The sequence below is a fragment of the Erpetoichthys calabaricus genome, chromosome 8 (assembly GCF_900747795.2).
Source record: "Erpetoichthys calabaricus chromosome 8, fErpCal1.3, whole genome shotgun sequence".
NCBI classification, from domain to species: Eukaryota; Metazoa; Chordata; class Cladistia; order Polypteriformes; family Polypteridae; genus Erpetoichthys; species Erpetoichthys calabaricus.
In genome coordinates, this window is record NC_041401.2 from 150,483,755 (window position 1) to 150,495,863 (window position 12,109).

Sequence of the window (12,109 nt, forward strand, 5' to 3'; positions counted from 1 at the left end):
TTCTACCCTATTCATTTCATTTCTACCGTACTGACCTTATACACTTTATATGCACTGAGAGCCCTGGAGCTGTGTGTGCTGCATGACTGCCTTTACACTACTGATTTGTTTTTTTTGATATTGCTTGTAAGTAGGGTGCGTCTTGCAAGACTCTCGTTCTATGTTCCCGTGAGACGCACCGTGGCAGGTCTCTTTCGTCTCGCGGGTCTTTAAATTATCTTTCGAGATGATCACGTATCGTAGACTATCAGGACAGGGGACAGGATTTCTTTTTATAATAGAGAGACAAATAGTTAAAATGTTTTTATTTGTAAACTGTGCAATTTTTTTATTTAAACAGTGCAACTTTTACCATTTAAACATGCATCGCTTCACTACCAACTGGAGTTTATTGAATATGCAGAAGTATAAGAAAACATTTTTGCATTAAGAAAAAAGTTTTTTTTTTTACTCAGACAAATAATTCCCTACAAATGGTACCCTATACATAACAAATAAAAGGCAACAACTACAGCAGTTTATAAAAATAAATGATAATGAAAGCACAAGCAGTTTAAAAAACCTAAAGCACATGGATGTGGATAGGGAGGGTGACAAAGAAGGAGAGGGCATCAACAGCACAAATTATGTGTCCACTTTTCAGGGACCTGGGCTTGCAACATTTAAGTATTCTAAGGCCTTTTCATTCAATCATCAATCAAATTCATTTTTGCACTCAACTAGAAAAGCTTTAATTCTTGTTTTCAAATACAAAGAAAAGCATGCCTTATTATGTATACATTCACATCATTCAAAAAATCATTCATTCACATTCATTCAATATTTATACATTCACATGCTTTTTGACATATGATCTTTCAGCAACTTAATGTAAACATCACTTAAATCAGTTAAGCTTTTCAGATATCTGAAACCCACCCTCAAAAGGATCAAGATATTTGAGGTGCATTTCAAGATATGACAACAATTACATGGACACCGCTTCTAATTGCTGGGACCAACAAGTATAGTATGTAAAATTAATCATCTGTCCTCCATTATAATACTCACCACCAAGTTCCAAACTGCCCCACAGTCAGTTTTAGCACATGAACTGTTCACTGAGAGCTTCATGAAATAGACTAGTGTGTGTCTGCTCAGCCATGGAAACCTAAGTTAAATATGCATTATGAAAAGCATCACATGGAGTGAAAATGCTTCATCATCAGGCAGTCTGGATTTGGGTTTTGGCAAATGCCAGGTGAATGTTCTCTGAAAGCAGAGTGCCAACTGTTAAGTGTGTGGTGGAGCAAATAATGGTCTGGGGCTATTTTTCAAGGTTTGGGCTAGGCAACGTCGGTCCTGGTGAGCCACAGTGGCTACAGGTTTTCATTCCAACCCAATTGCTTAATTAGAAACCAATCATTGCCAATCTCAGACCTTATTTAATTTTATGGCTTGTTAGTCTGTGCAATGTAAGGCTCTTATATCGTAGATTTTTTTCCTTTCCAAGGATATCATCCAAATGATATGAAGCCTAAAACAGATCATTTTCAGTCTGTCACATTTTTCTATTAAGTGTTTTATTAAATCAAACAGTGCATGATGAACACACACAGATGTAATTGGAAAAAAGCTAGCTGGAGAACTGCTGGCTGCTTTGTCTTTTACATCTTATTGCTAATAAGGAGCAATTAAAACACTGAATGCAGCAGTTTAAGATTGAAATAAGCAATTAAGGTTGGAGAACCTTAACAAGCGAGACCACTAAAATGAAGCATCAAAATGTCACTTAAGCAATATGAGCTTCATCAGCAATAATTGAGTTCTCGTTAAGGAACTGGGTTGGAACAAAAACCTGCACATACTGCGGCTCACCAGGACCGACGTTGCCTACCCCTGGGCTAGGCCCGTAATTCTGATGAAAGTAAATCTTCATGCTGCAGCATACAAAAAAAGTCCAAAGGATTTGCTGAAGGCCTTTTTCTGTTTCACTATGACAACATCTCTATGTACAAAGCAAGTTCCATACAGAAACGATTTGCTGAGATTAGAAGAATTTGACTTGCCTGCAGCGGCACGGTGAGCAGTGGAAGCGCTGCTGCCTTGCAGTTAGGAGACCTGGGTTCGCTTCCCGGGTCCTCCCTGCGTGGAGTTTGCATGTTCTCCCCGTGTCTGCGTGGGTTTCCTCCGGGTGCTCCGGTTTCCTCCCACAGTCCAAAGACATGCAGGTTAGGTGGATTGGTGATGTGCTTGGTGTGTGTTTTTGTGTGTCCTGCGGTGGGTTGGCACCCTGTCCAGGATTGGTTCCCTGTGTTGGCTGGGATTTGCTCCAGCAGACCCCCGTGACCCTGTGTTTGGATTCAGCGGGTTGGAAAATGGATGGATGGATGGACTTGCCTGCATAGAGCCCTGACCTCACACCCTTCAAACACCTTTGTGATGAACTGAAATGCAGACGGCAAGACAAGGCCTACTGCACAACATCAGTGCCTGTCCTTAGTAATGCTCTTCTGGCCGAATGTACGGAAAGCAATGAGTTTGTTATAGCAGCAACAAGGACAGCAAAGGCACAGTAATGACCTTGTTTTGCAACACATTGGTCATTAAGCATGCATGGGTGTGACACTCAAGTATCTATATACGCAAATATCACAATTCAATGTCACTTCAGATTTGGCACAAGTGCACTTAGGTGTGGTTGTCACAAATGTACTCTTGTTTGTGCATCTTTGCTCTCCATTTCTCTTTTGATTTAATGCAAGCTCTGTGAAAAATTCTGCCCTGTCTGTCAGTAAACCTGCACATGCAGCCAACTGCCTGTTGTTTCCTCATGCATAGTGAGGTCATGATGTCTGCGTTCTAAGTTTGCAGGGTATTACACGTTATTGTCATTTTACTGGGATGCTCTGTAATTGACGGTGGACAGTAAAATTTTTTAAAACGGTATAAAAAATGCCACTTGTTAGTTGTATTTTCTGTCATTTTGGCATGCTTACTATATATTCTGTTACCAATAAACTCTTCAAAGAGAGATAGAAACAAAGAAAAATAGAAAATAACATTTAGTAAAACATCTATAGTAATAATTAATTACTCAACACTCACTAACTCTGTACAAAGACATTTAAAAGAGAAATTGTTCAAATAAATGTAGTAATCCACTTTCACGCTATAAGTGATCACTTGGTCATAAATGTTTACGCAGGTAGTTCTCCCGGGGATAGAAAGGGGGGAAAAAAAAATCCACGGCAAACGCTTGTTGTTGAACTACTATTTCTCTTCTGCCGTGAGTGATTAAAACTGTTTCAATACTTTGAGTTCTTAAAAATAAAAAAAAATCCCTTACCACTCTTTCACTCCTTTAAAATGAGGAAGGATCTCATTTTCACAGCAGCGGTGCAGTTTCTTTAATAAGCCTATCGGGTAGTCATATCTATTGTGCCTTTGCTGTAGAAATACGAGGCCCCTGTCTGCTGCTTTCAAAATGAATACAGAAACTATAAAATTGTTCATAATGTATTTTAAAAGATTGGTGAAGTTATTCAATATCACTTTCATGTCTACTGTACCCCTCTGTTCCACGGCAGGAGCTGAGCCGTAGAACTGCATCCCCCTATCTGATGCTTACAAAAATGAACAAAGGAGAGATGAAATTATGCACAGTCGATTTCAAAAGATTGTAGGTAGTCTTTTATATAATTTTCCTCTCCACTATGCCACTGCATCCCACCCACTGGAGGGGACACTTATTTCAACGGCTGGAGAAGAGCCATGGGCTTGTGTGCACCCTGTCTGCTGCTTTCAAAATGGAACCTGAATAAGTAAAATTGTCTAAATTCCATGTTAAAAGATTGCCGAACATTTTCTACATCACTTTGAAGTCTACTGAAGTGCAAGTGATGTAGTAGAACTGCAGAAATCTTCTAAAATACATTCTGAACAATTTTAAGCAGGCCAGTGTTCATTCTGAAAGCAAAGGATAGGGGGCACACACCTCTATGGCAAAGGCCATGCTGAGGAAATGAAAATTTTATAAGTCCAATATTCCTTATGCAAGCAGCAGGCAGGGGGGCGCGCATTTGTGCGGCTGTACTCCAGTCATGGAAAAGACGACCCCCCCCCCCCTCCAACCTGTGGATAGGATTAAGGAGCAGAGAGGAGTAAAAAATGATTTAAAAGAATTTACACAATCTGTTGGAACAGATCTTGAACAATTTTAGCTGTCCAGCGTTTATTTTGGAAGCAGCAGTAAGGGGGCACTCATTTTTATGAAGTTTTGAAATCTTCATAACAGGGGTTTTCTCAAACCAAAGAGTCAGGAGGTAAAAACATGTTTCAGCCCTTTTATACGTATTTCTTACAAAACACAATAGTTTAAAAAAAACATCCAATAAATCATGCGAACAGCAAATCACTGAAAAATTGGAACAACATGCAAGTTCGGCGGTTACACAATACCGAAAGATGCTTTATAAAATATAAAGGCAGAAAAACACTTATATAAACACGATCTACTTATCACCAAATACCATCAGAAAAGCCTATATATTTCCATTATTAAACTCGAGTAACAACCTAAAAGTTGCATTTTCGGAAGTTCGTTTCCTCTATTGATACCGAATTACAAAGATGTAGACAATGAACACAGATGCTATATTCGACTACTTAATTAAGGCCTTTAATATACTTGCCTGGAGCTGATTAAAAATTAAGCCTTCCAGGCCAAATGGTTTTAGTAAATTACTTATACATGGTGAAAGGTGGTATTTTGGAGGCATAAGTACACTCGTGACACTTACCAAATCTCGCATCCACGCAGCGGCAACACTACGTAGAACAACTTCCGTTCATGAGGGCGCCCAAAAATGACGCTCCTTCCGAAAATATACATTAAGTATGCGTGAAACAGATTGGGCGGCGCGAACGGTGCATAATGAAGCACGCTATACGCATGCGTGCGCAAATCGTGCCGGCAACGGAGAAAGAGTGGCGGCAGATCAAGTCAAATTTGATTGACAATTATCCCGCCTATAGAGCCACCCATAATGTCTCCGGTCTGCTGCAATACCCTTCTCAATTTGGAGCGTACAGCGGTTTGTACAATCTCAAGTAGTACATGCGTGGCTGCAGACTACAATAACTATGATATTAGACACGGAACGCCCTTCATATCACGGAATGCGAGAAGGGTATTGCTGCAGACCGGAGACAATATGGGCAGATCTGAAGGCGGGATAACTGTAAATGGAAGTGGATAGTATTGGCTAATTCAGAATTTCAACGAATGAGATTGTTGTTAAAGTATGACAATCAAAAACTCACTCAACGTTTGAAGTTGTCTATCAAGTGTAACTTCCACCAATCTTTTCACAGTTAGTGATCCCTACCGCTTTGAGGTTCCGCCTCATAGACTTTCTTTTGAAATAGCAGCAGCGAAGAAACTCTATTAGACCAAAGAAGAAGCGACGAAACGAATTGTTTGTTATTTCTGACAATGGAAGTAAGTTTGCTTCTAAATTAAAACGTATGAAATTTGCAATTGCTAAGTTTTCTTCGTGTTTTTCAAATAACTTTTTGTTTCTTTGTTGTGATTGTACGTTTGTATAAATATTAATATATGTTGTATTCACGTTTGTATTAATAATCATTTTCGCTGTAGTAATTGATGCATATTCAGTGCTTGAAGTGGTCCGGCACTCAGCGGTGCTGGCAAATCTTCAAACGCCGCAAAGCAAGTTTCACGGGGAACATCCACCCATACCCACCTCCTCTCCGGTGCTCAGTGGAATGCTAGTACCGGTAGATCACCGCCAGTAGTTTGGTTCCCTATTTAACTCAGTGCATATTTACATTTGTGAGATGTTCAATTAAAACGCTGTAATGTTATTTTACATTTTTTTAAACAGGATCATATCACAATCAAAAATACCACAGATCACAGATTTAATCTTCAGATGTGTTTTTGTGCCCTTTCTGTCATCCGCGACTGTATTCTTCACGCTCGTATATACGAGCAAATGAACACTTGCGAGATCACCGCAGAACAGCAGTTTCCTATGGAGGTACGTGTATCCCACTTTTCCCATTAACCCAGACTGAGTATGGGTGGTAAATATTCAGTGTTTCCTTTTTGTTTTGTTAACAATTTATCCCATAATTTTATGTGGCCATCTCCTATGGTCTGGTTTAGTGGGTGCCAAATGACCTGTGCCTTGTTAGAATAATTTACAGATATTGGTACTTGTTCTGAGTGTACCATTGCTGAGTGCCGGTGCGGGTACCCTGCTTTTGGAGACGTTACTTTTTGGGATGCTTGGACAATCAAAGGTGACACCTCACATCCAACCAGGGGAAAACAGTTTAAATAAGCTTGGAATTTTACATTTTGTAATGTTTAAATAAGTTCATATAGTGTTACTTTAAATACACCAGTGTGTGTTTTGGTGTACACAGGTAAACTTTTACTGGCACTCTTTTTTTTCTGTTAAATGAATAACATCAATATTTTAATATCTAAAAGTCAGGACCAAGAAGATCATGGCAGCAGTGAACTCGTTGAGGAATATACTGATACAGCCACACCAAGGTATTAATGTAGAACTTAGTCTACCACTGTGGTTTGATACTTGGTTCAACTTGAGTAAAAACCTTAAAATTGAACATGGTATGAAGGATTGTCATAAGCTTTTTGACCCGTTGTCACATGGGGAGTGTTAGATTGGTTATTTTGATGGTTAGAATAAAAATATCTTCAAAGCTTTTCTGTGACTTGCATATTACTTTAGCCAGTGTCCGGACTGGTGCAATCATAATACTCTGAAGTAATGGATGTATTCAGAAAAGCTATTGAGATCACATCCAACAGGAGTTTTTGTAGTGATCCACAGAGTACTCCTCACAGTTTCAACTGTCTTCCAATGTGTCCACTTTTCCGAGAAAACACAACTGTTCAGACCAAAACCAGACAGCTTGCATAAGACAAATACTACATGTGACAGTCTGATGCATTTATTTGTGCGTGTCCACAGTGTAGGAGAGCAGGCTGGCTGTGTGGCTGCAGTAGGGCAGCTGACTGAAGAACAAGTGGCTCAGGTTTTTGCAGCTGCAGAGATCAGCAGGGCCTACAGGAGGACTCAACATGAAAAACTGTTAGAGTTCATAATAAAGGACCATGGAGCAGATGATCACTTGCTGGTAACTTAGTTCAGATGACAAGTAAAACTTTGGTATTGCAATCTATCTGGCAGCAAAGAGCTATGATGACTTTATAGTGCCAAACACTTGTATTTTCTTGTCCAACAGGCTGTTGTATCTCATAAGGTATCGTCCAAATGGTTAAAAAATTATGAAAATCCTAAAGGTCACCTGGTAATGACTTATATAGAAGATGAGGAGCTGATAGATGGCTTCTACAACTTCTTGGATGAAGAGCTGTAAGCACTTTTGAGAGGATTGACAGAGTTTGCATCATTCTGGATGTGCTGATGCCAGAGGTAAATTAGCCTTCAGTAAATCTCTAATGAGTACCGAAAGTGTGTCTATGAGTAACATCCTCTCTTTTTCTGTGTTTTTGATGGGCTCTTATTAAAGCTATACAAACAGTTGAGAGGGCTTCTCTGCCAGAGGCAGAAAATCTGTTCATGGATGGACCAGCATACAGTGAGTGGTACGTCATGTGGAAAATAAACAGTCCTTTCTTTTTCTTTTCAGCGCCATTATTCTGTTAAACAGAATACCCTATAGTTGTTGTGAATTTAGACAAGAATATAAACTAAATATATATAAATGTGAATATATATGTTTAAAGTGACATTTAAACTATACATTAGTACATTTTTAGTATTGGTAAAATTACATTTAGAAGTATGCTATATGTAGCATTTATTCTAAACTGTACAAGGTCAAGAATTGTGGTTTCAAATGACAAATGCAGCAGTGTTTCTGGTTGGTATGATTAGAATTTGTTCATTTGTGTGGTTGTTTTTGTTTTGTTTTTTTAGTGAGAGGGAAGAGTTTGACAAACTTGTTTTGCAACAGTTGGACGCACAAGGAAAGCACCACTGAGGCATTTAAACTCAGGATTACATCTCAACTCTACTCAAATAAATGTGTCTCTTTCTTTACTTCTCTTTTGCCTTTTTATTTCTGTGTGTTAAAATGACTGTGCAAAATAAAGTTGTATATATTTAATGTAACTATTAATGTAAATAATAAAGGACACTTTCTGTTATTGTTAAAGATTGTTGATTAAGTTCTGTATATTTGAAATTGCATGTCTGTTTTTAGACAATTGATGTCATCTGGATTTTTTCTTTAATTGTTATAACTGCTTTGTACAGTTGTTATGCATTTTACATTGTTGTTTTATTTATATATAATATATAGAAGTGGGCATGCTGTTGTTTTAATACTTCAGTATATTCCTTGATCAGTCTGTTTGTTAAATTTAATCTTTGTGCATTCTTTCTTTCAATTCAATTGACCAATCATTATTGATAATTGCAAATATTTCTTGAAATTGTTGCACAATTTATATTGAATAATTATTAATAAAATCTTGTTTTTGGTAGTGATAATGCTGAGTGTTCTGTTTAAGTGGTGCTGGTCCAATCACCTTGCATATTAACACTGTTAGAACGGATAGATATGACCAGAGCCTCCACTCGTATCCACATGGTTACAAATGGTGTGCACTTTGCTAGATAAAAGAGCTTGGAAACTGAGCGTCCTGATCAAGGCTTTGCTGTTCACTTACAAACTTACTCTAGAATAATATGGTTCTTACTAATCTTTTATTAGGAGTCACATTTTCAATAACGCTTGCATTTTTAACTTAAAATACAGGTTTTACATATGGGAACAAAATTAAAAGAAAAGGATTGTATACGCCTGATAAATAGTCAAAACCTTTGAAGCTCAGTATTCTAAAACCATGACTCACAGCTAGGACCATGTTGTTCTAAGGTCTTGACATTATATATATATAGATATATATATATATAGATATACAGTATATATATAGATAGATATATCTTCTCAAAAAATGAAAGGAACCCTTTTTAATGAGAGTACAGCATCAAGTCAGTGACACTTGTGGGCTATCGATCTGGTCAGTTAAGTAGCAGTGGGGCTTGTTCATCAGTTTCAGCTGCTTTGGGGCATTGGGGGGGGCAACAATGAGACAACCCGCAAAACAGGAATTAATGGTTTAACAGGTGGAGGGAGGCCACTGACATTTTTCCCTTCTCATCTGTTTTGTCACTCATTTTGCATTTGGCCGCGGTCAGTGTCGCTACTGGTGGCATGAGGCCATACCTGGACCCTACAGAGCTGGCACAGGTAGTCCAACTTCTCTGGGATGGCACATCAACACGTGCCATTGCCAGAAGGTTTGCCGTGTCTCCCAGCACAGTCTCAAGGGCATGGAGGAGATTCCAGGAGACAGGCAAGCAGTTACTTCAGGAGAGCTGGACAGGGCCCCTCGTAGAAGGTCCTTAACCCATCAGCAGGACTCACCAGTTTCTGCTCCTTTGGCCAAGGAGGAACAGGATGAGCACTGCCAGAGCCTATAAAATGACCACCAGCAGGCAGGCCACTGGTGTGAATGTCTCTGACCAAACAATCACAAACAGACTTGAGGAGGGTGGCCTGAAGGTGGCCCGACGTCCTCTAGTGAGCACCAGGGAGCTCGATGGGCATTTGCCATAGAATAACAGAATTGGCAGGTCTACCACTAGTGGGCACCCTGTGCGTTTCACAGATGAGAGCAGGTTCACCTTGAGCACATGTGACAGATGTGAAAGGGTCTGGAGAAGCCATGGAGAACGTTATTCTGTCTGTGGCGTAGTTCAGCATAACTGGTTTGGTGGTGGGTCAGTGATGGTCTGTGGAGGCATATCCATGGAGGGACACACAGACCTCTACAGACTAGACAACAGTGGGCACCTTGACTGCCATTAGGCATTTGGATGAAATCCTTGGACCCATTGGCAGACCCTATGCTGGTACAGTGGCTCCTGGGTGCACCACAACAGCTGGCCTCATGTGGTCAGAGAATGAAGGAACTGATCCCATTGACTGCCCCAAGAACACCTCTGGGTGGGAAATTATGTTTCAGTCCATCCGATGCCACCAGGTTGCACCTCAGACTGTCCAGGAGCTCAGTGATGCCCTGGTCCAGATCTAGGAGGAGATCCCCCAGGACACCATCCTTCATCTCATTAGCAGCATGCCCACCAACCCCCCCCCCCCCCCCCCCCCCCCCCCCCCCCCAATATTGTCAGGCATGCACACAAGCACATGGGGGCCATACAAATTACTGAGTGCTATTTGGAGTTGCTGCAATGAAATTTCAGCAAAATGGACTCGCCTGCCTGCCTGCCGCATCGTTTTTTCTCTTTGATTTTCGGGGTGTCTTTGAATTCAGCCCACTGTAGGTTCATCATTTTCATTTCCAACAAACGATGTGCCATCCTTTTGTTCCTAACACATCAATCCATAGCAGTAGAGACAGCCAGCAGGATATTTTTTTTTCCCATTAAGATCTCATGTGCTTTCAAATTGTTCCTTTAATTTTTTTATATACTATATATAATACAGTACATACTATTGAAAACTACATTGATGTAAACCAAATTTTCAGTATAAACCAATGAGAAACGACAATATAAAAATGCCTTACCAGAAATATCATTGCCAAAATAAATTTCCAGGTGTTCAGATTGAATTATTTAATGGCTATGACTTGACAGACTCAGTGTAGTGTGTGCTAAATGACCAGTTAAGTGGAGTCGTTTACAGCTGTACAGGGTGTTATGTCAGGGCCATACTGGAGTATACAGACTTGGTGTGCTCTTAATATGCTGTTTGCTTGGATACTCATATAGGATTATGTCCAGCTCAAATATCTGTCATCTCTATCTTGTTACCAGTCGTGATGCTGATGCCCATCAGTGCCTGCTGTACAGTTGGACTCCTGACCTCCTCCAGTCTCAGAGACCCTAAGGACAGGCTGACGTGTTCAGCACACCACTAGGACCTGATGGAGTCAAATGGAGGATAAATGAGATATGAACAAACATCTGTCATGTTTTAATCTCTAAATGTAACTTTAGCATAAGTAATATGTATTATAATAAACACATATTTGACGATCTTAAAGAGGTATTTAAAATCCCAAAAGTAATAAAAGTCCAATCAAGTCAAATAATTGAATACCCTGATTAACAGGTGCACAGTCACAAAAACTGCAAAATTATTAGTCTTTTGAAGGCATAATATTTGCTCTTCACAGTATCGTTTAACATAGTAAACTTCATTGTAAAAATAATAATTGAAAGGTGACTATTAGCACTATGACAACTGTGTTTCTTACATTTAACATTGATAACATAGAGACAGCCAATGGATTCTTTAAAGTCACAATTTTATTGCCAGCTTTCTTAACGTTTTATATTCCCTGATACCTGAAATGTGAGAGTGTCAAGTATGTGATTTGTAATAATCTGTAATCATAATACAGCTAAAAAATAAACTTAAATACGTGATTCATAGGCAAGAAACGCACTGGAGCTGCTGGTATATTGAGAACAGACATGAAGACCGAAGAATATTAACATCAGCAAACAAAGAACAGATTGTGATCTGCAGGCAAGAAGAGGCTACAATGGAATATTAGGAACTCTGACAGTTTATTCAACGTTTAAAATTGTAATACGTTCATAGCCTTTGAGGTCTTTAAGGTGACCCGTTAAATGTAGGCGGCTATTTCATTTGGACATTCGAGTAAACACCAACAGTCAAACATTTGTTTTAATCTGACTGACTTAATCAAGTAGAGCCCACACTTAAGTCCACGTCAATCCATTAAAATTAGGCGGACACAAATTTGTATTGTTATGTTCATTTAAATATTCTTCAGACGTTGTTCAGTAACGATAAATATCCATCCATCCATCCATTTTCCAACCCGCTGAATCCGAACACAGGGGTCTGCTGGAGCCAATCCCAGCCAACACAGGGCACAAGGCAGGAACCAATCTCGGGCAGGGTGCCAACCCACCGCAGGACACACACAAACACATCCACACACACACTAGGGCCAATTTAGAATCGCCAATCCACCTAA

General features: G+C 39.6%; 1 protein-coding gene and 1 long non-coding RNA gene across 8 annotated transcripts in view; one reads left to right on the top strand and one right to left on the bottom strand.

Moving 5' to 3' along the window:
* The window catches only part of cdk11b (cyclin-dependent kinase 11B), a 125,664-nt gene extending 120,790 nt beyond the window's left edge, over window positions 1-4,874 (bottom strand). For 2 of the 6 annotated variants that reach the window (XM_051930516.1, XM_051930515.1), the window contains exon 1: window positions 4,670-4,760. In XM_051930516.1, coding sequence (XP_051786476.1) covers window positions 4,670-4,760 — 91 coding nt within the window. Of the gene's footprint in view, window positions 1-4,669; window positions 4,761-4,781 lie in introns of those variants that run through there. The other 4 variants (XM_051930520.1, XM_051930519.1, XM_051930518.1 and 1 more) reach the window with 3 other exon arrangements.
* A 244-nt stretch (window positions 4,875-5,118) lies between these two features.
* LOC114656164 (uncharacterized) lies at window positions 5,119-8,481 on the top strand. Of its 2 annotated transcripts, XR_007935510.1 has the most exons (6): window positions 5,119-5,482; window positions 5,889-6,044; window positions 6,503-7,176; window positions 7,285-7,475; window positions 7,573-7,648; window positions 7,983-8,481. It is a non-coding gene; the product is annotated as an uncharacterized LOC114656164 (long non-coding RNA). The 2 variants fall into 2 exon arrangements; XR_007935509.1 differs by lacking the exons at window positions 5,119-5,482; window positions 5,889-6,044 and having other exon boundaries at window positions 6,066-7,176.
* The last annotated feature ends 3,628 nt before the right edge of the window (window positions 8,482-12,109 follow it).